Raw genomic sequence first — 26,404 nt, 5'->3', positions numbered from 1 at the left:
GCGGTAACTCTTTTTCGTTGGTAGCTCTTGCTTTACGCAGGAGCCCGAGGAAGGAATGAGTTAGAGATAGAGATTGGTATGTATGAGGGCGTTCGGCTCCGGAACCGGTAATCGACGATGCAAGAACGTGGTGTTGACGTTGTTGCTGTCTGGCGTTGACCTGAACGCATGCGCCATCACGCCAGGACTTGGAAAGGGCGCTTGACGCTGCGGCTTAAATAGTCTTGTAATCTTCCCCCTTTGCTGGATGCGAGATACCTTGGAGCTGCGATATGGTGCACTATATTGGCAAAGAAGTGAAGACTTCTCAAAGTCCCCCACGCCGCGCCTCTCAACAGAGATTCGCAAGTGTCCAACGTGTCCAAACACGCGGTGGAGATAGCGGAAGTCGACTCATATCCGGTATACGACGTCCCAATGCGCGTATCCATTGACTGTCTGCCGCCGGCGTACGTCCTGTTGTCCTCCTTCTTCGCATACCAACTTTTGGTACTCGTCGACGACACCAACGCGATCGGCAAGCGCAACCTCCACCGGTTCTAGCCGGCCAACTTCGACACGAAGGGCAACCTCACTCGCAACATCGACCCACAGGACGCCCCGACGCTCGTGGAACGCGATGACGGGACGGTCAGCTTCGCCGCCGTTGACGCGTACACATCCATGGGCGCGCCCGGCGTCGCCAACGCCAATCCGGACATCGACATAGCCCGGCCGGCTATGAAGCCTAGGCTCAATGATGACAACAAGAAGCGAGGCTACCACGTGGTTACCACCGGCGAACCGGATCATATCGACATGGCCTCGTATCCGTTTCAGCTCGATTTCGAGCGATGGGATATCTGCTCGCCACGAAAGAGCAGCAGGCGGAGTACGCCCCGTATCGACAGACCAGCAGTCGGCAACGCACCCCGCGAGACAGCCGTACCGCGCCTCGGTGCTTAACCTCAAGAAAAATGGCCAGCGGGGTTCTGCTTTTGGGTAAAGGAGCGGAGGCTGTGCCGTGTAGTTCGACCAAAAACGATGCTACGCAGCAGCATGTGACTTTCATGCGCTCGGGCATCACTTTAGCGTTATAGCTCGGCACCATCACCACCCCATCATGCCTGGATGCTAGAGCAATTGCCGAGATAAGCTTTTTGCTCACATGCTTTGGCGCCGAGCAAAGGCCAAAGAAAAGTGGTCTGAGAGTCTTTGAGTATCGACCTGTAGCTTTGCAAGCCTCGTACTCGACGACTGCGAAAAGGAAGCGTTGGATAGCGTCGCTCAGATTTCCGATTTTATACACCAAAAAAAGAATCGCTAATGAATCCAGAACTGCCATTTCCCCCCGCATGCGGGAGATTCGATGTTGTACACGCGCCATACGCGCTCGCGCGCAACGCTCCGATTCACATTCGAACTTGTCGCCCCCCGTTCTCCATCCGCAATGCCAATGCCCCATCAACACGTACGTTCACCCAACGGACATCCCCAGTACGAAAAAAGCAAAGGGAAGGAAGCGAAGAGAGACAGGCACACCCGTTCGCTCGCCGAATCCACCCCAACCTCAACCGAATACAACCAGCCCCCGGCCATACAAAAGAAAAAACACGAAAACCGAAATCAACCGACCCACCTCCTCCCCCCGGCCCTCCCCGCATCCCCGCCGTCCGACCTCCTGCCCAACCCCACCGTCACGGCCGCCTGCAACGACACGGTCGAGATGTCAAACGGGTCGTTCCCGTCCACCGCGCTCTGCGCCGCTGCCGGAGGAGGAGGCGGAGGAGCGGGTGTGGGCGCGGTATCTGCCAGGGCTGCCGCGCTGCTGCTGGTGGTCTCGGCTTCTGCAGCGGCGGCGGCGGTCGTAGTTGCCGCGGCCGTGCTTGAAGGGGGGCCGGAGGGGGGTGGGGGCCCGTTGGCGGAGCCGAGGGCGAAGGAGAGGGGTGTGGTCGTTGCGGCGGCTGCTGCGGTGGTTTCGGCGGCGGCGGCGGTGGTAACGGCGGTGGTGGTGGTGGTGACGGTCACGGCGGGCGGGGGCGGCGTTTGCTGGGCGCAGTCGGCGGGGGCGGAGACGGTGACGGTGTGGTCAAAGGTTGCGGCGACGGTGACGGTCTTCTCGAAGGTGGCGGCGACGGTGACCTGTTGGTGGGGGCATGCACATTCAGCTTCCTGTTGTTGTTGATGTCGTCGACGTAGAGCGTCGGAGGGGAGTAGTGGTTGCCGTACGGTCGAGGGCTGGGTGGCGTTGAGCTGCGCCATCATGGTCTCGGTGACGGTCACGAGCTGGACCTCGGTCTGGGTTTCGGTGGCGCCCATCATGGTGACCATCATGGTCTCCGTTTCCGTCTGGTTGAGGTACAGGGTGAAGGTCGGCTCGGCCGTGTCCTGGGCGGCCTCGGGAGTAGCGGCAGCGGCGGTGGTGGAGGCCTCAGCGACGGCGGCTCTGTTGGACGGGATCAGTACTTTATCCCTGGGTGAGTATTGGCTTGCGTGGGGGCTTACATGGTTGTGTTCGCATCGGCAGGTGCATCGTGTCTCCTGAGAACCTCGACGACATGCCTCGCCTTCTTTCGTGGCTGGCCGGCTTCGAGCTGGTCGAAAGGACGACGGAGGTCTACAACAGCATCGGCGTCCTGTGCTGAGACCTGTTGGCTGCAGTCAGTAAGATGGCGGTTGTGTCGGGAAGCGGAATGGCGTACAGAAGTCACGGCGACAGCGGCGGCGGCGGCGAGGGCCGTCACGACTTCGCTCAAACGCCTCATGGTGTATTAGTCGAAGGTGGAATGGGGCCGGCCCTTGAGCAGGAGAAGCAAAGACCACAAAAGGATGATGGCGCAGACCAGCTGGCAGAAAGAATGGAGAGGATGGGCAGAGGGCAAAGGATCACGGATGCATCAGGGCAATCAACGGAAACGAAGGGCTGGGCGGGCGCTGGGAAGGAGCGGCGAGAGTAGGGAGATCCAGTCCAGGCGGTGCAAACGGAACAAGAGGGAGAGCAGCATCATGTAGGACGCTCCATGGCCTGGACACATTGGCCCCACCGAAGCAGCATGTCGGTCTCAGGATGCATCGACCCTGTGAGTGGCCCGGCCACCGGGACGCAGCAGTGCTAAGCAGCGGCCCGGGCGTCACCCGCTGGAGCTTGGCGGGGGCCGCAGCCAGTGGGCGTTGGGTGTGGGGATAGCCCAGTCTCATAAGAGTCGGGCCAAGCTGCGTGGGCATGAGCTCTGCGACGCTGCGCGTCAAGGAGTCGGATGCGAGAGCAGAAGGCGTCTCAGCAACGCCGCCGCCTGCGTCTGGGCGCACGCGTCGTGCACCTTGCGACGATGTGGCGGCGGCCGGCCAGCGGCTGCTCGATCGCAGACTGCGGCACTCAGTCAGCACTTGGGGTGGTCGGAGAAGAGGATGGAGAGGAGCGGTCGACCCCATGGCGGCGATCCGCACGGACCCGATCCGCGGCGATGCCCAGCGCAAATGCTCCTGCTAATACCATCGCCTTGGCGCCTCCTTTGCTCTCTTTGACAGGTGGTAGCGTCATGTCGGCGTGTTTATTGTCCGCCGGCCGTCGAATAATGCATCGTCCCGGCCGCTTGTCCCTGGATACTTATTACCCGGTACCGCGAGTCCTGAAACTGCAACGCACGTCTTGTCTCTACGTATACGGAGCTCGCTTTAATTCATCATGGCCGGCGCCGTGCACGTGCTCGACGACTACTACCTCGCCATCACCCTGCTCATCACCGTCGCCTACCAGCTCTTTTTCTTCTCCATAGCCTACTCTCTCAAGTTCGACAAGCTCACCGACTTCGCCGGCGGCACCAACTTCGTGCTCCTCGCCATCCTCACCCTCGCCTTCGGCGCCGACCGTGGCCATGCCCGCCAGATCGTCTGCTCCGTCTTCATCATGCTGTGGGGCGCCCGCCTGTCTGGCTTCCTGCTCTTCCGCATCCTGAAGACCGGCAAGGACGACCGCTTCGACGACAAGCGGGACAAGTTCTTCCCCTTCCTGGGCTTTTGGGTCTTCCAGATGCTGTACGCCAACACCCCCAACTTCTCAACCACCCCTAGCCACTAACATCCCTCGCAGCTGGGTCTGGACCGTCTCCCTCCCCGTCACCATCCTCAACTCGCCCGCCGTGACGCGCTACCCCCAGCCAGCCTTCGGCACCGGCTGCGACATCGCCGGCGTCATCCTCTTCGCCGTCGGCTTCGTAATGGAATCCGTCTCGGACGTGCAGAAATACCGCTTCAAGGCCCGCCACGGCCGCGAGCCGGGCTCGCCCATCTGCGACGTCGGCTTCTTCCGCTACACGCGCCACCCCAACTACTTCGGCGAGATCCTCACCCAATTCTCCATCTTCACCATCGCCGTCGCCCCCGCCGCGAACGGCTACGTGCACGGTGGCGCCCGCAGCGCCCTGTACGCGTCCATCGTGGGCGCTTTTTTCCTGACGACGCTGCTGATGTTCGTGTCGGGCTTGACGCTGCAGGAGAGGCCGGGCGCGAAGAAGCGCTACGAGAAGGGCGATCGGTGGGATGAGTATGCGAGGTACCTGAACCGCACGAGCATTTTGTTTCCCTTTCCGCCGGCTTTGTATGAGAGGGTGCCGACGGTGCTGAAGCGCACTGTCTTTTTGGAGTTTCCCATCTACGTCTTCGATCCGGTGAAGCATTCAGATGTCAAGAAGCCGGGTGGTGGCCAGGAGTCGGAAGGAGAAAATGACGGAAGGACGGCTAGGAGGAGCAGCGACGAGGAGGCGTTGCATGGCAACTGAAGGTCATTGAATCGAGCGTGGACGAATTCCTCTAGATGGCTGGTTTTTTTTGGGGACTTAGCGCTTTGATCGGGCTTTGATGACTGTACGAATTTGCGATGAACGTCCTTAGGATATAATGTTTGACCTAATAATAATCATCTCCTCAATGCCAATTCAACTACGCGTCAACAGCTGGATGTTCGCTTTCTAGACTTTCGTGCGGTGCCTAGGGCACAAATCGAACGAGGTTAGGTTACATAGTTACCATACAAGGTTTTTGTTACAGTCTACTCGGAGATGGTAGTACACCGGCTAGAGAGGATGAGGGAACTGTCGAAGAGCCCGTCTGCAACACATCTGAACACCATCCAGAGAGCATGCTCGGCGACATTCAGCGCTCGCCGTTTCTCATCGGCGATGCTCTCCGATCCAAGGCAATTCGTCTCCAGAGGTCCTGGCCAAAGTGTTCCCCGGCTTCGTCAGCATGTAGGATTCCAATAGCTTCGTTTTCCAATCGAAGGTGTCCACCAGCAGGCTTTCTGAAGAATCACGACAGTTGGTCCACGGGTGAAAAGGGTTCTTTCAAACAGCATTCTCCCGGACTTGTCACTAACCTACCGCAACATCCTACGTAGTAAGCACGCAGTGAAACCTGTATTTGAGTGATCCGCGCAGCCCTAGTCCGCATACACCATGGCAGCTGTGGGAACCGCTCCGCAAACTAGTGAACGGTAATCTAAAACCCGAAGAGCAAATGCAACGCGAACAAGGTAATCTTTAAGCATATCCTGTTCTGGACGGCCCCGTTTTCATCATTGTCGCCAATCCCGCACCACCCCCGGAAAGGGGAGTGACGTAGCTATGGGGCGGGGCCAGGAAAAGTGGGCTTTGCTCGGTTGGCGGAGGTGGGAACGCATCGAGGGAGGAGGGGCCATCTGCAGATCGGCGGGTAAGCCGGCGAATCACCACTTTTGGCGAGATTGACACCAAGAATTTAGATGAGATCCTTTTTATTCTGTCCTTGCTATCAACTCCTGTGATGATAGCGGCGCCCGCAAGCTCGGGAAAAGTATGTACTTGAAACCTTAACCCGCAAACGTTGGCGAAGGCTCCCGCGGCTACAGTTTAGACCAAGCCCAAGATGCCCTTCTCCTCCTTCCGCTTCGGGGCAATGTCAAGGGCGTGGATGGCATTGCCAACCTTCACCTTGAGCACATCGAACCTGACGCTCATCTGTGCAACATCCTGCTTCATCAGGTCGGCTACTTCCTCCACTCCAGAGAATTCGCGGAGCTCATCGGGAGGCGGCTCAAGGCTCCAAGCGAGGCTGACATGAAAGGCATTGGACCGATCATTCTTTCCGTCAACAAAGCCTTTCGTGCCTTCTGGGTTCTCGGTCGCGGTAGTAGTTCCCCAGCCACCCGTCATGTCCACGCCTTCGGCATGCTGCTGCTTCCGGTCCGTGCCAGCATAAAGCTCGGGGTACCCAAATTTCTTCGCAGCTTGATTCGCCGCCAGCAGCAGGCGGTTCGGTTCATCGTTCGGCGGGCGGCGCACCCCCAGCACAAGGAACCAGCGTGAGCGGTCGAAGTTGGGCACCCACCTCAGGCCGTCGAATTGCGCCTCGAACGGACGCGCGCCGCTGCGCCTGAGGTTCGCGGCCAGAGCTTCCAGAAACGGAGAGCGCGTGTCGGTCGGTAGCGGCAGAGTCCGCGACAACGACACGTGCAGCGGCGCGGGCGTGGACAGCGGCGTGAGGAGCGAGCTGTGCACGGTCTGCTGCGGCGGAGCACCCGCCGCGTCACTACTCGGGGAAGTGTGGAAGTAGAGCGCGACGGCTCGTTCCACGGCGGAGAGAAGCGACTGGAGGGTGCGGGATTCTACGGCATTTGGATGCCCTCGAGGCGTCGTCAGTTAGCCTGGATTCACCCGCCGTGTAGAGGCTATTCAAAGAGATTGACACGAGATTGGCCGGCGGGTATAAAAATAGGCCGAGGAGGATGGCCTGATGTCATGGCGACGTTCGCAACGGGCGGAGGTTTGCAGAGTGCAACGGGCGTAAACTCACACTCTAGATAGACGTGCGAAGGCCAATGGCCGTCCATGTGCGGGATGGCGCGCTTGCGACCGCCATGCAGGGTGGGATCGTCGTGGGTGCTCTGTCGGGCGCCGGTTGCATAGAGGTCGAGGAAGGCCTGGGGCAGCGGCGGCAGGGATGGCGGAGGGCTGCGGGAGTCGGAGTCGGCGGGCAGGGCATCAGCGCGCCTGAGTCGTTTGGCGGGCGGCAGCGCGGGCTGCTCAGCCTCCGAGTCGGAGTCGGAGTATGCGACAAGCGGCATGGCGTCGAGTCTGGACCGCGCAGAGATGGACGTTGGAGAGGCAGAGGGTCTTGTGTCGGCTTGTGCGCTGGGCTGGCCAGGGACAGTTGCTGCCAGAACTGACGGGTGATCGGCAGTGATGTCACGCCCATCCCGGCATCCCGGCCAATGACGCAGGGCCTGCGCCCCGTTTACGCGTACCGTTCTTGGGCTGCGCTTTCCGTTTCGGCCGTCGAACAAATCAGCAGTCAAATGCTCCGCGAGCCCGCAGTCAGCCGTCCTCTCGCTCACCTCTCCACACCTCCGTCTCTCTCATCGCTGGACTTACTCACCAACAATTCCTTATCCGCGAACTGATCCAGTTCACAAATCTTACCAAAATGGAACCCAACAAGGCGGACGCCAAAGCCGTAAGCTTCCGCTGCTCAGATCCCGTGCGATAACACTGCTCACGCTCGCCCAGGCTCACCAGTACCTTATCGACCCTCTGATCGCGCCTGATCCCAGTGATGAGACCGGTCCAGGATCCCATTTCCGCTCCACCTTTGGTCCCCAGCCCTCTAACGTGAGCATGCCGCCGCCTCCGCCCTACTCGCCCCCCAAGGAAGCTCGCGTCCAGAGCCGGCAGTCGACTGGCGCCTCTACCAACCCCTTCCGGAAGTCTTCTGTCGGCTCCAAGGACGGAAGCCGCGTTTCCAGTCACCGCATCAGCAGCTCTGGCTACCCCACGCCTCCGTCGTCGGCCAGCCCCGGCCGCTCCAGTTTCCCCCACCGTGAGAATGCGTTTGCGTCGTACAACACGTCACCACGGTCCCGCCGCAGCAGCCACGGAAGCCACCCGAGCTCTTCGCCTAGAAAGGCCGAGATTCAAGGTAGGCCCCGTCGCAGCAGCTCGCTGCGGGAACGTTACCCTGGTGACCAGTCCGTCAACCCCCTAGACCAATTGAAGCGCGAGGAGAAGCTCGCCCGCCGGTCGCCCCACCTCAACAAGCGTCACATCCCTGGACCCGACACCATTGACCGTCTGGACACGATCAACGGCAAGTACCACCACGAGGGCCCGTACGACGCTGCACTGTTGGCACGCAACACTTCCTGGGAAACCAGCCCGCTTGCTGCTCTGCAGGATTCCAACCTTGAGGCAATCAAGGCGACGCCTCAAGAGAACGTCAAGAATGCCGTCGAGAGGCACCATCCTCTCGACGGCGTCGCCGTTGTCCCACCGGGCATGACGGATCGTTTCGGTCGGAGGTACGACTACGAAGAGGGAGATGACATGATGCTTCACAACGGTGGTAACTACAGGCGCTGGCCCGGCATTGTAAGTTGATTGCCCAAACTTAGTCGCATCTCAGCCACATTCACTAACACTTAACAGGACTACCACCCTGACGATATCAAGGGCAAAGGCGAGCCTAGTTACTCGATCGAAGAGGCCATGAAGAAGCACAAGATCAGCGGAAGAAGCGACGGGATCGAAATGCAATCTCGCCCTCGCAACAGGTCCGACGTCGGTCCTCAGTACAACGGACCCTACCCCGATCCCGATGGCGACGGTTACGTGGGTGAGCAGCGCTTCAACGACTGGTTGACTCCCGACAGCGGCGTGTCTCGCAGCCGCTCCACAGGTCACAAGATGACCGAGGGCTTGAAGAAGAGGATCGGAAGCATCCGCAGGAAGCACAAGGAGAGGGCCGCCTAAGCCTAACGTTTTCCAGTTGCGATTGTGCTTGTTTCTTTTGTAGGATATTAGAATGGGAACTGTCATGAAGCCCATGGGAATTTGTATCAATCCGTTACGACTATTTACGACAACAGTATATTAGACAGCGGTTAATCAGACTAGAAAGGTCACCGCGGAATATAAATTGAAATACATGCATCACTGCAATTGCAAGCCACATTGCAGTTGTGTCAAGCTGTGATGCCAGTACACAGTACGACTCAAATACAAACTTGGACGAGCGAAGAAACCACTGGCCAGAAACTTTCCGCAGTTCAAACTCATGGCTACTTCTTCAAACGCCCATTGTGCTGAGGACCATGACTGTCAAAATGCCGAGGCAAGTCACCGAGATGCAATGTCATCCATGGCCATCCTTACCTGGAGTATTCGAGAAACTACCCAGTTGCTTGATGATGCTGTCCAGCCAAGCACAGACGCTTCTCGCGGCCCGCTGCGAAGATCATCCAACCCCGATCCACACAACCCGCCAGGATCCAGCTGACTAACGACGCAAGTGCCTCAATCGGGTCATCTGCACTTTTGGAGGGCGGTCAGCCAGACGATCGAAGCATGTGCCAGCACGAACCCGGTTCATAGCTGTGACGTGGCCAGCCAATGCCGTCTCAATTGATCAGCTGCATGCGCTGGCTGTAAATTCCCGGCATGTATGTATGTACACATGTATGTGTTGGCGGTTTCGGCGGAAGTTGGTCCCGACAAATTGGGCTCTACGTACCTCATCAGTCTTCCTATACGGAGATGAAGGTTACTGCTGAGTTCAGTGCCGAGACTTGTGTCATCCCACCGAAAGTATCTGTTCCACTTTTGCACTGGTGGGTTGGTCGACACGAAGTGGTATTCAACGTTCTTCGTTGTTGCATCTCCTCAACCTCTCTGTTTGATGATGACGAATGTCTACATCAACATCACCTATGTGGTCTTACGTACAAGGCTCAGATGCTGATGAAACGAAAATTCTGGAAGAGTGAACAGAATCCAACAAGATCCTTCCCACAAACAAAAAGTGCGGTCGTCACCTTTGACGTTCGCGACACTGGAAAAGACAAGAAGTTCACTCGATCGCTTGACAAGGGCCTTAAAGTTGCGAACAGGAAGCTGCTGGTATTTAAAGAGCTGCCGGGAGTGATTGCATTCGCATAAGGTACGTCAGCTGGAGGTAGAGTTGGCAGACAAGACGCCCGGAGGTCAAATATTGTGCAGCTCCCCTGTGGGCGGGCTTACTCCAAAGCAGCGGGGAAGCAACACGCTTCCTAGAGTTACCCCCGAATTAAACCGCTCACTGCGTGCGCCTCTCTGGATGACAATGGGCTATCTGAACTACACTTGGTTCATCTAGACGAACAATATCTGAATGTTGCTGGCGTATAACAATAACCAGCAGCATTGATATTTAATGATCAATAGCAATCATGCATGAAGTGGCTGTACCAGAGATTCTCCGCGCTTTAGTATGCTTATGGCATGGACAAAAGTATTTTATCATGGAGGGACTTGCTCCAGTCAAAAGATTTGGTGTGAAACTCTGTTGTTGTGGTGTGCTCTGCCAAAGTCTGCGGAACTCTGCAGAGAATGTGGAGCAGAGCTAAAGATATATGACTGAGAGGCTGTGGTAGTTGGGGTCACAAGCAAACTTTCATCTGGTGCACGTCGCAAGTGAGGCGCTTGGTGCTCATCAGCTCGGGCTACGAGATTTTCAGTCTCGAAAGGTGACATATAACGCATGCTGCAAAAATTGTCCTATACACAGAAAAGCGTACATTGGCGAACATACGGTTGGGTACGGCGTAATCGCCGGACGAGGACTCCATGGCGGTGATGCGCTCAAGGCGGGGATGGCTAAGTCGGGCAATGGGGGAGAGTACACAAGTGAGAAGCTTGAAGATCAGATTTCAGATGAATTTTGATAGTAGCTGTATGCCCATGACCCTTTCTGTTTGATTTTGCCCACCGCCATTCCCAACAACTGATGAAGTTGAGCTCCTTGAACCACTGTGAAAAAGCGACTTTGTCCACCAGACCTCATTCTGCCCTGAGCATACCAGAATCCCATAGACCGCGGAAGTGAGATGGTGGTGGTGTCACCGCCTTGGGCTGTGTTATGAGAAGCCAGAGTGGAATCGCTGTCATTGACGCGGATGTTGTTGCAGATTCTCAAGGTATGGAGCGAGCGTAGTGTGTTGCGGAGGTTTCAGTGAATTTTTGAAGGTGAGTGCGTTGACGCTGGAGGCAAATCAGATCATGTCACTTCCAGAGCAGACGTGGACCACAATTACTGGTTGTGACTTAAGGTGAGGTCATTTCAGGTTTTGTTTGAATCAGATCTTGCGTGGCGTTACTCGAGTGAGGTGTCGAGAGAAAGCGACGTTGCAATGTGAGATAGGCGATAGAAGGCTTGAAGTCGGCTCTCGTAGGTTGGAGGATGTCGGTCGCAAGCTCCTCCCAACCTCCTGCGAAAAAAGTAGCACCAGGGCTTTAAAGCGGGAGACTCACTTGGAGGGCCCCGCCTGCAGCTCTCTTTGCCTGCGGTTATTGGCCTAGATCACTCGCGGAACGGGTGGGATTGGAGATTGAGTGAAGAGGATGAGCTTGAAGATTGCATGAAGAAGAAGAGAGAAAGGAAGAAGAGAGAGGGAGGGAAGGGTTTTTATATGGAAGGGACCAGATGCCCAGCACCCGACCAGCGGACCCACATAAGGACCCTGGCAACGGTTGCCAGGCTCCAAACCAAAGCGGCAGCAGCCAGGACCTCGCGTCACTTCCTCACTTGGCGGTGCGTCAGTGTCTGGAAGGTCTCGGAAACCCGGTTCATAATCGGGATATATTGAGCCGCACCCCCACCTTTCCTGTATGTAGCGACAGTAGCATCTATTGTTTTCTATATGGTATATCGTTTATTTGGGGCCTGCGTTCAACACGGCCTGGATGTTCATTCCTTCCTCATTGCCGACTGCGCCCGCCTTGGCCCAGAACTTACTCAGATGTCTCGTACCGCTGCCGAGTTGTTAGCGCAACATTTTCTCGAAGGATCGGCTCGGACCATACCTGTCGCAGAGAAGAGTACACAGCCTGTGACCGGGGCCCATTTGTAAGGCTAGCTTCGTCACAGCCACGCCTGACAGCCCGTTAGTTTTGTGCAGAAATGCAGTCCAAGAGAAAACTTACAGTTCACGGCGCTGCTACTTCCGATGAAGATTCCATCCTTCTCAACCAGCCATCTTGCCATGGCCATGGCCTGCTCGTCGGTGACGCGGATCGCATCGTCTACCAATTGCCGGCCGGCTTCGAAGTTGTGCGTCACGCGGTTAATGCCAATACCCTCGACGATGGTGTCGACCTGGTGCCTTCTCCTGGTACCTTCCCTTTCCTTGGGGTCAAACATAACACCGTACTTGACGCGGTTGAACAGGCCACTCCCCTGCGGGTCTGCGAGCACGACCTTGAGCTTGGGGAGGCGAGGCTTCAGGAATAGCGCCACGCCGGAGATGGTTCCACCAGTGCCAGCACCGGCGACGAATGCGTCGAGTTTCCGTCCAGTTTGTTCGTAGATTTCCGGGCCAGTACCTTCGTAGTGCGCACGCCAGTTGGCATCTGTTTCGAATTGATCGGCGAAGATGCCTCTACCGGGCTTGTTCGGGTCCCTGGTGTGCTCGTAAGCCCGCGACCGAGCTTTGTTGACGAACTGGTTCTGGTCGACAATGGGAGCAGGGCGGACACGCTCCACTTCGGCGCCCAGCCTCAGGAGGAGGTCCGACTTCTCCAAAGCCACGTCGTTCGGCATGCAGATGTGAGCGAGATAACCCCTTGCGCGGCAGATGGCGGCAAGCGAGATGCCAGTGCTGCCGACGGTACCTTCGTAGACCATGTCGCCCGAGTTCGGAGTCAGGAGACCGTCGTCTTCGGCCATGTTGATGATGCTAAGCGCGACGCGGTCCTTGGGGCTGTTGCCGGCGCCATTGAGAAACTCGGCTTTGGCCAGGATCTCGCAGCCAGTTGCCTCGGACAGGGATTTGATTCTGATGAGCGGAGTGTTGCCGATGGCGCCTTCAATACCCTCTGCGATCTCTTCGACGGGAGCGGATGAGTCAAGGGTGATGGTGTTGTCTTTGAGCTCGACCTGGTGGGCGGTCCGGAGAGACCACAGCGAAGCCTTGGGATCCAGCCGCCTCAGCCGGGGCTTCCTCGCCTCCCTGGCGGCTCTGTAGCGGCGCTCGAGGTCTGGATAGATGTCTTTGTAGCCCAGGGTCAGGAGCACGCCGGCGACAAAGGCGCCGCCAATCCACCAGCGGGCAAAGGTGCCGCCGTTCCACCAGCGCGCGTGATTGTTCAGGATGTCCATGCTCGTTCGGAATCGGCCAGGGGAGGCCGCTCACGACATGCGCATTACCCGGGCGAATTGACGTGGGAAAGAGCGTGGAGAAAAGAGTCAGAGCAGGCGGCGGTTTCGGAGTGACGTGCAGCGGTGTGGCTGGTGAGGAGAAGCTTGGACCGCTTCAGCCACGCGTGGCGCCCGCCTTTGACGCGGAGCTCGAGAGCGCGCCCGCCTGTCTCTGTCGACGCCGTCCCCTGCCCCGCCAGCCATGGACTCGCCCGTCGTCGCCCAGCTGTTTCGTCAACTGTTCTCGCACCGCGCGAGCCAATGCCTGCGCGCGCCCTCTGTTTCGCTCGCCCGCTCCCAGCGCCGCGCCCTGACGTACACCAGAGATGACGCCGGCCAGGCCGAGGCCAGCTCTGGGAGCAAATGGCAGCAGCGGACCAACATCTTCCCTCTTGAGCGGAGTGATGAGTTTGACCGCTATCCAATGGTGACCGCCGATGCGTTGCGCAACCGGAGGGAAAGGCCGCGGCGGGTGAAGATGCTCATGAGGGACTTCATCGAAGGTACCCCGATTTGCGCATCCGCCGTCTGTTGTCTGCGAACACGTCGCTGATTGCCCTTGCAGACAGCTTGTACAACCCCCACTACGGCTACTTCTCCAAGCAGGTCGTCATTTTCCATCCCGGCGAGCCCTTCACTTTCAGCAACCTCAAAGACGAGCCTGAGTTCTACCGCATCCTGAGCGAGAGGTACACGCAGTTCGAGGACGAGTTGGACAAGAAGGAATACAACGAAACCCGACAGCTGTGGCATACTCCGACCGAGCTGTTCCGCCCTTACTATGGCGAATCCATTGCAAGGTATCTCGTTACCAATTACAAACTGTCGCAGTATCCCTACCACGACCTGCTCATATACGAGATGGGTGCCGGAAACGGAACCCTGATGATCAACATTCTCGACTACATCCGCGACGCACACCCCGAAGTCTACGAGCGTACCAAGTTTCGTGTCATTGAGATTTCTTCGTCTCTGGCCTCCCTACAGGTCCACCACTTAAAGCGTTCGGCTTCCGCGCGCGGTCACTTAGACAAGGTTGAGGTCATCAACCGCTCCATCTTTGACTGGGACACCTACGTCTCCTCTCCGTGCTTCTTCCTTGCCCTGGAGGTCTTCGACAACTTTGCCCATGACTGTCTCCGTTACGACCCCTCCACCGAAGCCGCCCTACAAGGCAACGTCCTGATCGACAACCATGGCGACTTCTACGAGTTCTACACCAACGAGATTGATCCCATGGTTGCACGATTCCTTCGCGTACGGGACGCCGCAGTAACCAAACCCTACAAACACCCTCTGCAGCAACCAAAGTGGCTTCGCATTGCCCGCTCGAGGCTACCGTATGCGCCAAACCTGTCAGTCCCGGAGTTCATTCCGACGCGATTGATGCAGTTCTTCGACATCCTTCACAATTATTTCCCCGCACACAGGCTCGTCACCAGCGATTTCCACAGCTTGCCCGACACCGTCAAGGGCATTAACGCGCCCGTCGTTCAAACACGGTACCAGCGGAAAATGGTGCCTGTGAGCACGCCATTGGTAGGTCTTCAAAAACGCTGTTCCTCCTTTCCAAACATTCGGCATCTGACATAATCACTCGCTTTGCAGGTTCAACAAGGCTACTTTGATATCCTCTTCCCCACAGATTTCGGCGTCATGGAAGACGTCTACCGCGCCATCACCGGCAAGCTGACGCATGTCATGACGCACGAGGATTTCCTGAAGAGGTGGGCGTTTGTAGAGGATACTCAGGTGCGGAGCGGAGAGAATCCGCTGCTGAGCTGGTACAAGAACGCTAGTGTTATGACGACAGTATAAGTTTTTCCGCTGTACAAATTGAAGGGAATGTCGAGATATCAAGATTCCAAGAGCGACTCGCCCAATGTTCCGAATGCGTGACTGTAGCCTTGAAGTGGTGATGACAACGATTCTAACAAGACCCAAGAGTAGTCTACAAGACTCTATTTCCATTCCTTTTTTTTCCCCTTTGAACTCGTCCCGCGTAGAATCATGCACCCGTCGACGGAAAGCATCACATCAGCATCACATCCATTCCTCGGTCGTCCCGATCAATACGTGGGTATCGTTTACGAATGGGGGGGAAGCAGCCGAGGGCCTCGAATCCTCCAGGAAAGCCTAACCTAACGACAACAACAATGTCAAGTATGCCGGCCTTCCCTGTTGAATCACACCCACACGACAAGAAAGAGAAAACCACAGCCGACGGATGGAAAGGAGCCGCCTGTGCCCAGCCCGGAAACCTCCCAACCCCCCATTCCAATCGTCATCATGATAATCATCATCCCCTTCCTCAGGCCGCAAATTTCGCAATCCTCGCCTCCAAATCTCTAACCCAATCACCGACGGTCTTGATGTTATCCTGCAGGGTGCCCTCGCCCTGCTTGAGGCTCTCCTCGACCTTGGTGAGGGCGTCGCCCCACTGGCGAATCTCCTCGGCCTGCTCGGCCTGGCGTTTCTCGAGCTCGTCGAGCGTGTGGGCGGCGGTGCCGGCGCTGGTGTGGATGAGGCGCAGCGTGCGCAGGCGCTCGAGCACGAGCGGCAGCGTGGGCGAGAGCTGCTCGATGGTCTGCAGCGTGCCGAAGAGGGCGTTGATCTTGGCCACGCGCTCCGGGTCCTCGATGTAGGCGCCCATCATCTCGGGCGGCGGGCCGCCGCCGCCGGCAACGTCTGGTGGTCCTCCCGCGCCACCGCCGGCTGCGGCTGCGGCGGCCGCGGCCGCGGCGTTGGCCGAGACGGTGCTGCTGCGTTGCCGCCCGCCCGTGGGAGATGTGCCGCCGTCTTGCGAGGCGCGGGCGGAGCGGCGGAGCTCGTCGAGGCGCTCGGCTTCCTGCGTGAGCTTCTGCACGCGGCGGCTGGCGGCGTCGAGCGAGGAGGTCGAGACCTCGGAGATGGTCTGCAGTTGGCGCTCGAGCGTGTCGAGGTTGTGCAGGATGCTGCGGGGCGGGTGGGCGGCGATATCGGGCATGTTGTTGGCGTTGAGGCCGAGTGCCTTTTCAAGCTGCGAGAGGCGGGCGTCGAAGTCGGCGGCACGCGACAGCGCCTGCGCGGCCTGCTCAGACGCCGCCGTGACCGTGATGCCAGTTGTCGCCTGCGGTATGGCGGTCGTGGTGGTTGTAGGTCGTGTGAACCGCCGAAGCGTGCGAGCGAACTGCGCTTCCGCCCCCTTGATGCCGCCGTGGCGTTGCACGTAAACGGAATCCAGCACCTCGCTCAGCTTCTCGAGGCTCTGCAGCGGATCGTCCTCGTACTCTTCTTCGTCGTATTCCTCGCCAGCAGCAGAGGCAGCAGCCGGCTTCTCCCCGCCTTCTTCTTCCTCCTTTTCTCCTTCTTCCGGTTCTCTCTCCTCCCCCTCTTCTCCTTCGTCTTCCTCCTCGCCCTCCCCGCCTCCTTGGATCACCTCGACACCTTCCTTCTTCATCTGCTCCCTCATCTCGACCTCCTGCTTCACCTCCTCAACCTCCCGCCTTAGCCTCGCCAGCTTCCGCTCTAGCGTCTCATCATCCTCGTCGCTGAAGTCGCCGTACTCGTCGTCGCTGCCGCGGCTATCGCCGCGCCGATGCCGCCTCGACGCGGTGCGGTAGGAGCGACGCTGCCGGCGTATCCGATCCGAGAAATCGACCCCCTTGGCGTCGACACGGGCGGGCTGGAAGATTGCGCGGGCGTCATGCGGCTCGAGGTGCCGGCGGACGATGTTGGAGAGGCCGTCGTCGGATTCGTCGTAGGATGCTTGCGAGGGAGAGCGGGCTGTGGAACTCTGGAGCAGATCGGGACGTATTAGATCAAAACGGACATCGTTTTTGCATAGATAGGTGCAGTGAGAGGCGAGGGGGAAGCGCGTACGGGCAGCGTCGCGTCCTCGGTCAGCTCGGGAGTCTCGTAGATATCTGGTGCATCGCGATCCTGGAGAAAAACGGTTGTTAGCTAGGTTTCGTGCTGGCAATGGCTGCTGCGTGGCATACGAGGTCGGGCAAGTTCTCGTACTTGCGATTTTGGGCCATTGTTGAGTGCTGGGCCGGCGGCGGTGGGCTTTGCGGTGGGCGTGACGCGGAAGCTCGAGGTGGTCGGGACGGGAGCCGTGTTGTTTAAGCCCTCGGCGGCGCGTCTCTGGGGACCCCTGTGCAATGGTCCGTGCGGACCAAGCATTTCCGCAGCAGGCTCCACGCCAGAAGCAGTCAGTTGTTTCTTGCTAGAACAGCTTCTTCACCGGCTTGAGACTAAGGACTGTTCACAGATATCTACAAGATGTGGCCATACCGGCGCTATCCACCCACGAAGTCTGAAGAAATTCGATATTGGCTCTATGAACGAGGGTTGGTGGAGTGGGACTTGATGTCCACTTGACGGAGCCTATCACAAGCGTTTCGTGTCCGAAGCCCTGGCGCATCTGTGCATTGGACCAATGGATAGGGCGTTGACCCCGCCATATTCTTCAGCCATGCCTCTTTTCGGTAGGATGCCCAGGGCCGAAGTATACAAAAGCAACTCGAGATTCCAGCAACTCGGTTGCAAGGTGAGACGCCGCAGCCTTAACATGCTACTGGGATGCAGTCCGGTCGTTTTCTTCACGATATTCCCCAGAACAAGCTGTTTTACGGCTAACCCCAATCACGCCAAGCTCTGTGATGCCTAATCCGACTGTTTCAACTGCACTGGCGCTTGAGAGAATCGGCCGCTATGTCGACGGCAACTGATCAGAACGAGCCCATTATTACACGTGGCAGACTGAAACAAGTGTAGTACGCTGACGATGTGCTTTGTGTGCAAGTGCTCGTTGTTCTGATCCGTGCTTGTGCGGGCCATTGCTGCACGGCGCAAATGGCAGGCGGTGGGGAACGATCGATAAAGGATCTCATCGGACGCTTCGAAGTTCTGTCAGGGCGGTAAGCATGCATGAAGCGCCGTCGTTCCATTCAAGCCGCAAGCAACAGATCGGAAACATCGACGCAGCATGCGAGAGGGGGAAGTTCGAGTCAATGGTGATGTCACTGGAGGCGGTGGGGAATTTCTCAACGGAAAGAAGACCGTGCAATTTAGGCGACCGAGTGAGACAGGTGGCAGCACCAGAGCGTCTAGGGCGTGCATCGATGATATGCTCGGCGGCGGGGCTGTTGTGAGTGCGCGGTGTACCGTGAGGATGAGAGGACGGCGGCGAGCGGCGAGAGTGAGATCGGGCTCGCGCTCGCAGAAACATCGGACACGGCGCTGCATGGGGCCGAAGGCTGGCGCGCAGGCATCGCGAAGTGCCGACAGACACGACGGTGGCTCTGGCACAGCACGCGCAAGCCGTGTGTCGCCTTGGGGCGGGGTGCCTGGGGTGAGGTCGAAATAAGTGTCCGGTGGTTCGCTTGGGTAAGCCCCGAAAAGTACGAGCGAGCGCAGGACAGGATGGCGCCGCCAGAACATCACTCGCAGGAGCGCCGCCCCTCTTGCAGAGAATGAATCGCTCCCGAGAGGCCGCCGCCCGTTTCAAGTTACTGCGATCCTGCTCATGTCCTTCTTTAGCGCCAATCGATTCATTCCCAGCGCCTCTCGCTTCTCGCACATCACAAGCTCCTACCGCGCCTTGAGGAACATGTTCTCCACCGAAACCGCCACGGAGAGCGATGCCGCCGACGCGCATTCGTATCTGCTCAACACCTCCCATGACCTGCTGGAAGACCACCTCGCCGCCAAGGAATCCGAGCTGGACTTCGCCCTGAAGGATGAGCACATCGACAATGTCACCTTTTCCGCCTTCGACCACGGCCCTCTGTACGACCGCTACGATGAATCGGGCCCGTCGTCCGTGCAGCCAGGCGATAACAATGATTTTTCTGAGCCCGGCGGCAGTCACATGAGTCTCAAGGGCGACGGCGACGACGCCCGCCCCGCCCTCGACGGCGCCGTGGACCAGCATGTATCGGTGGAAGATGACACCACCCCCGCTGCCGCCGCTGCCCCTGCGTCCACGAGCGCTGCCATGCATGTCGACAGCTCCAACGGTATGTCGAAGATGATTTCTGATGAGTTTGAGATGAATCACCACACCCCCCTGCATCAGGGGACCCCCGAAATCAATGTCGCCATTCCGGCAGGCGCGACTGGTCTTGCCGGTGAAACCAAGAATACTTTGTCCAGTGGCGCCCAGCGGCGCTCTGTAGGCAACAAAGATACGCCCCGGCCCTCCAGCATGTCCATAAAACAGGAATCCCCCGGCATCACTGCACGGCCGTCAGGCTACCCTCCTATTGGAAAGAACTTACCTGCATTCAGAATCAAATCATCGATACCCGCGCACATCACTGTATTGGAGTTTGCGCGACAATGCATCTTAGCTGCCCAATCGTCGCGGCTCAACCCATTCGCCTTGCATCCTGGCGAGTACGAGCTTCTCAGGAACCACATCACGCATTCTCAAGTCACCGTCTACCTCAACATCCGAAACGCCATTCTGCGGCTTTGGACGAGGAACCCCCTCGTCGCAGTGACCACGTCAGAAGCCGCGGGGTGCGCGAGAGATGCCCGGTATTTCAACATGTCGCAGGTGGCGTATAAGTGGCTCGTGCGGAACGGCTACATCAACTATGGCTGTATCGAGCTTCAAAGCACTGCTGGACCCATATCGAGAGCCAAGGCCAAAGGCGGTAAGCGCAGGACCATAGTCATCGTTGGAGCTGGAATGGCAGGGCTGGGTTGCGCCAGGCACCTGGAAGGCTTGGCCGCACAGCTCGGAGAGCAGTGGACGAACAATGGAGAAAGGCCGCCCCGGGTGGTAGTACTTGAGGGACGCAAGAGGATCGGTGGTCGTGTATATTCGCATCCATTGAAGAACCAGAACAAGAGCACGCTTCCTCCAGGACTCCGGAACACCGTCGAGATGGGTGCGCAGATCATCACTGGCTTTGAGCATGGAAATCCCCTGAACTGTATCATCCGCGGACAGCTCGCACTGCGATATCACACGCTCAAAGACGACACTATTATCTACGACACCGATGGGGCCGTGGTTGACCAAGAAGGAGACATGCTTGTTGAGGGGCTCTACAATGACATTCTGGAGCGCGTCAGTCAATTTAGGAACAAGGCTCCACCACCACAAACCGTTGAAGGAGATCGGCGTCTCATCCAATTAGGCCGGGACCCCACGAATGATTCTGGCGATCTCATCTCGTCGCTCGAGGATGCCGGGGCATCGCAAACGGTGCCCAGCCTGAGCTCCAACAAAATCAAGAAGACGGTAAATCCGAACGCTTTGATGGGGGTTGAAAAGTCGGCTGGGCGAGCGTATACGCTTGCCCCTGGCTCTGGGACTAATGTATCGGCTGCAGACGCAGCGAGGAACATGGGCTGGCAGCTAAAACCTGACACTTCGATCACGGAGAACTTGAATCTCGACCCGGTGACCCATGTTCCTGAGTATCCGACATTAGGCGCAACGATGGACGAAGCTGTCAGGCAGTACCAAAGCATGGTGCAGATGACGCCGAAACACATGCGTCTTTTCAACTGGCACCACGCAAATATGGAATATTCCAATGCTGCCCATGTCAATCAGCTGAGCCTCGGAGGCTGGGATCAGGACATTGGCAATGAATTTGAAGGGCCGCATTCGCACATTATTGGCGGCTACCAGCAGTTACCTCGAGGCCTCTGGCAGAGCCCTACCATACTCGACGTCCGCTTCAACAGCCCCGTGAAATCTGTCCGCGAAGAGAACACGCGTCATATCGTGGAATGCCATAACGGCGACATCATCGAAGCCGATGAGGTCGTCGTCACAATACCTCTCGGCGTCCTCAAGCGGGAAGCAGTCAGCTTCAGTCCTCCTTTGCCAGAGTGGAAGACAGCGCCGATCCAGCGATTAGGCTTCGGTCTACTGAACAAAGTAGGTTCTGATATCTCACAGAAAAGTGCGAAAGACCACTAACGCGCCTCAGGTCGCGTTGGTTTACGACACCCCATTCTGGGAACCCGATCGCGATATCTTCGGCACCCTCAATGAGGCCGAGCTCCGAGACAGTATGGAGCAGAAAGATTACGAATCCCGCAGAGGGCGATTCTGGCTCTTCTGGAACTGTATTAGGACGACTGGGCGCCCAACGCTCATCGCCCTTATGGCCGGTAATGCCGCGCACGATACTGAGGAAACAGATGATCAGGAGTTGGTTCGCGAGGTCACGGACCGCTTGTCCAAAATGTTTGCCCCAGCGGTTGTCCCACTCCCGACAGAGTACATTGTAACGCGGTGGAAGAAGGACCCGTTTGCCGGTGGCAGCTATTCTTTTATGGGTCCGACCGCGCAACCAGGCGATTATGATGCCATGGCACGACCAATCGGCTCGCTGCATTTTGCTGGTGAGGCAACCTGTGGTACTCACCCGGCCACTGTTCACGGCGCGTACCTGTCCGGACTCCGCGCAGCTTCAGAGGTGGTTGATTCGATGCTTGGGCCAATCGAAGTGCAGCACCCCCTGGTCGCACCCAAGGCGAAGCAAGGCACCCCCACCTTGCGCGGCGGCGCTGGCACGAAGCATGGTCGTGACGAGATGGACTCGGTGGAGTCGCGAAACGTAAGACAGGCCAGGAACGAAGACCTGGAGGATTTGATCACAGTAGCGATCCGCGAGCAGGCTGGGGAGCGGCCACACAAGCCGGAGAGAACAGGCAACAACCCATATTTGCTGTACACCAGGGACCACTGGCACAGCGTCAAGGCAGAGTGCGACGAGCAACGCAGGGCTGCCACGGGGGATCCGAATGCAAAGGCGTCGAAGGACAACATTCGCACGGTCCTCGGTGCGAAGTGGCGTAATGCACCGAACAAGGTGCAACAGCCTTACCTCGACGAGGCCAGCAAGCTCAAGGAAGCTAGCGCCACAGCCGCGGCGGCGTACAAGGAGAAGGCAGCCGTCTGGGAGAAGGAGGCCGCCCGGATCCGAGCAGAATTGATGGCCGGCAACTTTGCACAGGGCGAATCTATCAGCGGCAAGACGGCGACTGAGAACGGCGGCACGCGGAGAGAGCGGCGGGTTGTGTCTTGATGACACGGCCGTCGGGTGCGTTGCTGCTTTTGTGCTTTGATGCGGATCGAGCTGTTTGTCGTCCTATTATGTATTTCTAAGGTGGAGCACTCACAGCATGCGGGACGGGTGGGTCAGGCGCACGTCGCTTGGGGGATTGCATGTCAGGCGTTCGCATTGGCGGCGGCGGGTCAGCATTCGCATAAGCTGCAGATGAGGTACGGAGTATCAAGCAGGACCAACTGTCAGACGTGCAACGGAAGCGAGGGCCCGCGGTCGTGAAGAGTGGCACAACATCCGGCTAGACGCGCGCGTCGGCCTGCGTGCGGCCGCGCTTGTCGGGACCACGCGAAGCCGGTGTCGTAGCTAATTAATAATGAGCGGCGCAGACCGCACGCGGGGCCAGGCACCGAGGCACCGCAGCAGGGCAGTCGCGGTGCAGCGGTGCCTGGGGTCACCTCACGTCATCAGCATTGCGCACCCCCAGCCGAACCCAGGACCGTGGGTCGCGCAACGTGCGAAAAACAAACGTCGAGACAGGCGTGGTTCCCATTAGGCTTCCCGGGGCGGCGGAATCCCATCGATCAGCGTCGCTCGGATTAACCCCCGCTTTGGCGGCCGCGGTGCGCGCGAGGGGCGGAGGCGGCCTGAGATTCGCTCGTCACACGGCCGGGGCAATGCAGGGATTGGCGGGCCAGACACGCCCCCGGAGGCTCTCAACGCGCCGTTCGACGCTGGCCGGACGCGGGCGCGGCGTGGGGAACAGGCGGATTTAGGCTGCAGCGGCGCGGCGACGTCAAGCAGCGGCCGCCGCGGAGCGCGAGGCCGTTACATCGCAGCGCTGGGCGCTCCACCGCGAAATGCGAGAGCGAGTCTGCCCTGCAGCCGGCGCGTGGTGACGACGGGCTACAACCGGCACGTTGCACTGGCTCGATGCAGCGCGCGACTGTGCGCGAGGATCTTGTCCCCACCGGGCAGGCTACCCGTTTGGGCGGTTCGCGGAGAATGCCCATGGAAGCTTCACTCGCAGGAAGATGCCGTGGCTGGGGCCAGGTGCCAGGTGCGTTGCCGATGCGCGCGCAGTGAGGCGTTCCTTCTTACGTTGGCGCTCGCGGCCGGCAAAAGCGCGCTGTGCCGCAGAGCGGGCGTCGACGTCCATGACACACTACTGCCCCAGGCCCCTCCTCCCTCCCGCGCTCTCTCGACAAGTGCGCTGCTTGCGCATCTCCACGCGTCCCTCGTTTGCCGTCTGCGCCTGCCCATGCTGCCGCCGCTGAACCCGCCCTCGCCCAGCCCGGCCGCCGCATACACGCCCTCGCCGCTCCCGAAACGGACCCAGCTGCCCCGAGCAGCGAGCGCAGCGCACCACCACGCCAGCACCGCCCTCCGTCGCCATGAGCTCGTTCTTTGGCAGGCTGCGCTCCAATGCGGTGAGCCCTTCTCCGCTGCTGCCTCCATCCCTGACGCCGCCGCCTGCTGACCGACCGCGTCGCAGCCGCCCGCGAGCCCGTCGACGGCCGTCGCGCCGGCGAAGAAGGACCCCAACGCGCCGCAGCCCACGCCGCTCGAGAAGCTGCTCGCTACCGACACGAGTCCCATCCGCGCCAACGGTAGCGACAAGTTCTTCGGATTCGAGAATGTAAGCCAATTGCGCCGCCGCCGCCGTCCATGTCTCATGCGCTAACCCGCCGCTCCGCGTCACAGTTCGGCAGCACCTGGTATGACGCCCGCCGCCACCCGCACTCCCCCCGACTGGCGCACGCTCACTGTGTCTCGGCAGCTATTGCAACTCCATAATACAATGTCTTTACTACTCTACCCCCTTTCGGGAACAGGTCATCAATTTTCCCATCCGCTCGCCGCAAGACTCCCTCGCCGACCGCACCACCAACGGCCTGCTGCGCATTAACACCGATCTCTCGAATGCCGGAGCCAATGGAGTGCAAAATCCGCTGTCTCCGACGAGGCAACCCTCGAGCGCGCAGCTGGCATCCCCTAGGAAGTCAGGGGCCGGCCCAGGGGTGCCTGCCTCGCCGTCGATTACCAAGCCCGAGGAAAATAAGGACTCCCCCGAATACAAGAAGAAGCAGGCGATGGCCGCGGGACCCGTGCTGAACATGGATTACGAGAATTCCAAGGCGTATGGCATGCCCGAGTCGCTGTTTACGTCATTGAAGGATATCTTCGAGGCCATCATCGCGCACAGGTCACGGGTTGGTGTTGTGAGCCCCCAAAAGTTCCTGGAAATATTGCGCCGCGAAAACGAAATGTTTCGGTCTGCCATGCACCAGGACGCCCATGAGTTCTTGAATTTGCTGCTCAACGAGGTCGTCGAAAATGTCGAGCACTTCTCCCGGCAGCAAGGGCAACAGCAAATCGAACAGGAGTCGCCTGAACACAGCGGAGAATCCGATTCTGGACTAGCAGTGGCCATGTCTCCTGTGCTGAGCAGTGCCGTCAAGAATGGTGCCATAAGCAACACAGGATGGGTCCATTCATTATTCGAAGGTACGCTCACATCGGAAACAAGATGCTTGACATGCGAGAACGTCTCCCAGCGCGACGAAGCCTTTCTTGACCTTTCGGTCGACTTGGAGCAAAATTCCTCGGTGACGTCGTGTCTGAAGAGATTCTCGGAAGAAGAAATGCTGTGCGAGCGCAACAAGTTCCATTGCGACAACTGCGGCGGGCTGCAGGAGGCGGAAAAGCGTATGAAAGTTAAAAGATTACCCCGGATATTGGCATTGCACCTCAAAAGGTTCAAGTATACAGAGGACATGCAGCGGTTACAAAAGTTGTTTCATAGAGTCGTCTATCCCTACTACCTCCGCCTTTTCAACACCACCGACGATGCCGAGGACCCGGACCGTCTGTACGAACTGTATGCTGTCGTCGTCCACATCGGAGGCGGTGCGTACCATGGCCATTATGTTTCGATCATCAAAACAGAGGACCGCGGATGGCTATTATTCGACGACGAAATGGTGGAGCCTGTGGACAAGTCATACGTACGGAACTTTTTCGGAGGCGAGAATGTGCTGGCGTGCGCCTACGTTCTCTTCTACCAGGAGACCACCGAGGAGGCGATGAAGAAAGAGCAAGAGTCAGAAGTGATAAGTCCGGTCGGTGACACGGTGTCAGTGCCACTGGAATCGGTGATGACGCCGATCAAGACGGAGGATACACCCTTGAATGGCCATGTGTTCACGCCAGTGACACCAGTTCCGGAGGAGAATCATCAATTCGTCAGCCTCGACCACGCCACAACAGCGCCACCGCTATCTCAGTCGCCGCCTGCACGGCCCGCCTCGCAGCCACCGCTGGAACATGTTACCACGTTTGGTGGCCATCCGACGCTCAAGACGAAATGGAGCGACTCCTTCAAGCTAAACCATCGCGACAAGGATAGGGTTCGGGGAGAGAAAGAGCGCCGAGCATCGCTCAAGGCTCAGGAAAAGGACGCAGAAAAGCAGGCAAAGGCGCAACGTAAAGAGGAAGAATTGAGGTTGAAGGAAGCGCGAACGAAACGCCAAGATGCTCAGAAGAAGCAAGAGGAAGAAATGCGTCAGGTGATGGCCCTCAGCAGGACCACAGCCAAGGAAGAAGCGAAAGTTCGCCGCAGCAGTTCCGTCGCGCAAAGGACTTCTTCTCCCGACCCGCCTAATGTGGCCAACGGCGTGTTGCATAAAGACGAGTCGGAACATGCTCCGCCGAACACGGCCAGTACCACTGCTCCTTCTTCGACCGGTAGTGAACCGCCGACGACCAAGCCCAAGGAGAATGGCCACCATGGCCGTCACATCCACGGCAGCAAGAGCATCAGTGGTGGTCTCAACCGTTTCCGCAATTCAAGCATCAGCCTTCGCCATAAGCCCAAGTTCTTCTCGGGCTCGGGTAAGGACTTCAACTTTGAAGAGGCGCCCCCGACGCCTACACTGCCGCCTCAATACCAAAATAACGAGCCGCAAACCCCAAAGGCAGAGACACCCCTTGCTCCAACTTTCGCCAGTCCGAAATGGAATCCGGACACACCCGATAGAAATGCGGACAGTAGCGACGTCGGCGAAAAAGATCTGCCACCGATTCCGCCGGAGAAATCCGCAAAGGACACCACCAAGGAGAAGAAGAGAGGAATTCCCAAATTCGGCCTAGGGAAGAAGAAGAGTAGCATGTTAGGTTTTGGGTAAGCGTTGACGCTGCTATTC

General features: G+C 58.4%; 10 protein-coding genes across 10 annotated transcripts; 6 read left to right on the top strand and 4 right to left on the bottom strand.

The window, feature by feature from the left end:
• Positions 1-417: 417 nt before the first annotated feature.
• SLS55_008265 (uncharacterized protein) lies at positions 418-945 on the top strand (the record flags this gene model as incomplete). Its single annotated transcript, XM_066779677.1, has 2 exons — positions 418-489; positions 544-945. The coding sequence occupies 2 exons, from the start codon at positions 418-420 to the stop codon at positions 943-945; spliced, it is 474 nt and encodes a 157-aa protein (XP_066630481.1).
• Positions 946-1,605: 660 nt separating this feature from the next.
• Positions 1,606-2,744, bottom strand: SLS55_008264 (uncharacterized protein; the record flags this gene model as incomplete). Its single annotated transcript, XM_066779676.1, has 4 exons — positions 1,606-2,121; positions 2,209-2,425; positions 2,485-2,627; positions 2,682-2,744. The coding sequence occupies 4 exons, from the start codon at positions 2,742-2,744 to the stop codon at positions 1,606-1,608; spliced, it is 939 nt and encodes a 312-aa protein (XP_066630480.1).
• Positions 2,745-3,664: 920 nt separating this feature from the next.
• Positions 3,665-4,757, top strand: SLS55_008263 (uncharacterized protein; the record flags this gene model as incomplete). The annotated part of the gene is made up of 2 exons (XM_066779675.1): positions 3,665-4,014; positions 4,070-4,757. The coding sequence occupies 2 exons, from the start codon at positions 3,665-3,667 to the stop codon at positions 4,755-4,757; spliced, it is 1,038 nt and encodes a 345-aa protein (XP_066630479.1).
• Positions 4,758-5,864: 1,107 nt separating this feature from the next.
• On the bottom strand, positions 5,865-6,844 carry USB1 (poly(U)-specific 3'-to-5' RNA exonuclease; the record flags this gene model as incomplete). The annotated part of the gene is made up of 2 exons (XM_066779674.1): positions 5,865-6,637; positions 6,808-6,844. The coding sequence occupies 2 exons, from the start codon at positions 6,842-6,844 to the stop codon at positions 5,865-5,867; spliced, it is 810 nt and encodes a 269-aa protein (XP_066630478.1).
• Positions 6,845-7,437: 593 nt separating this feature from the next.
• Positions 7,438-8,759, top strand: SLS55_008261 (uncharacterized protein; the record flags this gene model as incomplete). The annotated part of the gene is made up of 3 exons (XM_066779673.1): positions 7,438-7,467; positions 7,521-8,378; positions 8,436-8,759. 3 exons carry the CDS (start codon positions 7,438-7,440, stop codon positions 8,757-8,759), a joined length of 1,212 nt encoding a protein of 403 aa, XP_066630477.1.
• Positions 8,760-11,695: 2,936 nt separating this feature from the next.
• On the bottom strand, positions 11,696-13,140 carry cys12 (Cysteine synthase 2; the record flags this gene model as incomplete). The annotated part of the gene is made up of 3 exons (XM_066779672.1): positions 11,696-11,795; positions 11,847-11,916; positions 11,967-13,140. The coding sequence occupies 3 exons, from the start codon at positions 13,138-13,140 to the stop codon at positions 11,696-11,698; spliced, it is 1,344 nt and encodes a 447-aa protein (XP_066630476.1).
• A 463-nt stretch (positions 13,141-13,603) lies between these two features.
• Positions 13,604-14,997, top strand: SLS55_008259 (uncharacterized protein; the record flags this gene model as incomplete). The annotated part of the gene is made up of 3 exons (XM_066779671.1): positions 13,604-13,682; positions 13,745-14,718; positions 14,788-14,997. The coding sequence occupies 3 exons, from the start codon at positions 13,604-13,606 to the stop codon at positions 14,995-14,997; spliced, it is 1,263 nt and encodes a 420-aa protein (XP_066630475.1).
• Positions 14,998-15,490: 493 nt separating this feature from the next.
• Positions 15,491-17,198, bottom strand: SLS55_008258 (uncharacterized protein; the record flags this gene model as incomplete). The annotated part of the gene is made up of 3 exons (XM_066779670.1): positions 15,491-16,954; positions 17,041-17,100; positions 17,160-17,198. The coding sequence occupies 3 exons, from the start codon at positions 17,196-17,198 to the stop codon at positions 15,491-15,493; spliced, it is 1,563 nt and encodes a 520-aa protein (XP_066630474.1).
• Positions 17,199-18,772: 1,574 nt separating this feature from the next.
• On the top strand, positions 18,773-22,220 carry SLS55_008257 (uncharacterized protein; the record flags this gene model as incomplete). The annotated part of the gene is made up of 2 exons (XM_066779669.1): positions 18,773-21,064; positions 21,117-22,220. 2 exons carry the CDS (start codon positions 18,773-18,775, stop codon positions 22,218-22,220), a joined length of 3,396 nt encoding a protein of 1,131 aa, XP_066630473.1.
• A 1,373-nt stretch (positions 22,221-23,593) lies between these two features.
• On the top strand, positions 23,594-26,386 carry SLS55_008256 (uncharacterized protein; the record flags this gene model as incomplete). The annotated part of the gene is made up of 4 exons (XM_066779668.1): positions 23,594-23,629; positions 23,695-23,838; positions 23,904-23,917; positions 23,980-26,386. 4 exons carry the CDS (start codon positions 23,594-23,596, stop codon positions 26,384-26,386), a joined length of 2,601 nt encoding a protein of 866 aa, XP_066630472.1.
• Between the last annotated feature and the right edge of the window lie 18 nt (positions 26,387-26,404).

The sequence above is a fragment of the Diplodia seriata genome (assembly GCF_021436955.1).
Source record: "Diplodia seriata strain FDS-637 chromosome Unknown scaffold_8, whole genome shotgun sequence".
In the NCBI taxonomy this organism is placed as follows: Eukaryota; Fungi; Ascomycota; class Dothideomycetes; order Botryosphaeriales; family Botryosphaeriaceae; genus Diplodia; species Diplodia seriata.
The sequence above is the reverse complement of the archived record's forward strand: the minus strand, read 5'-3'. Positions and strand labels throughout refer to the sequence as shown.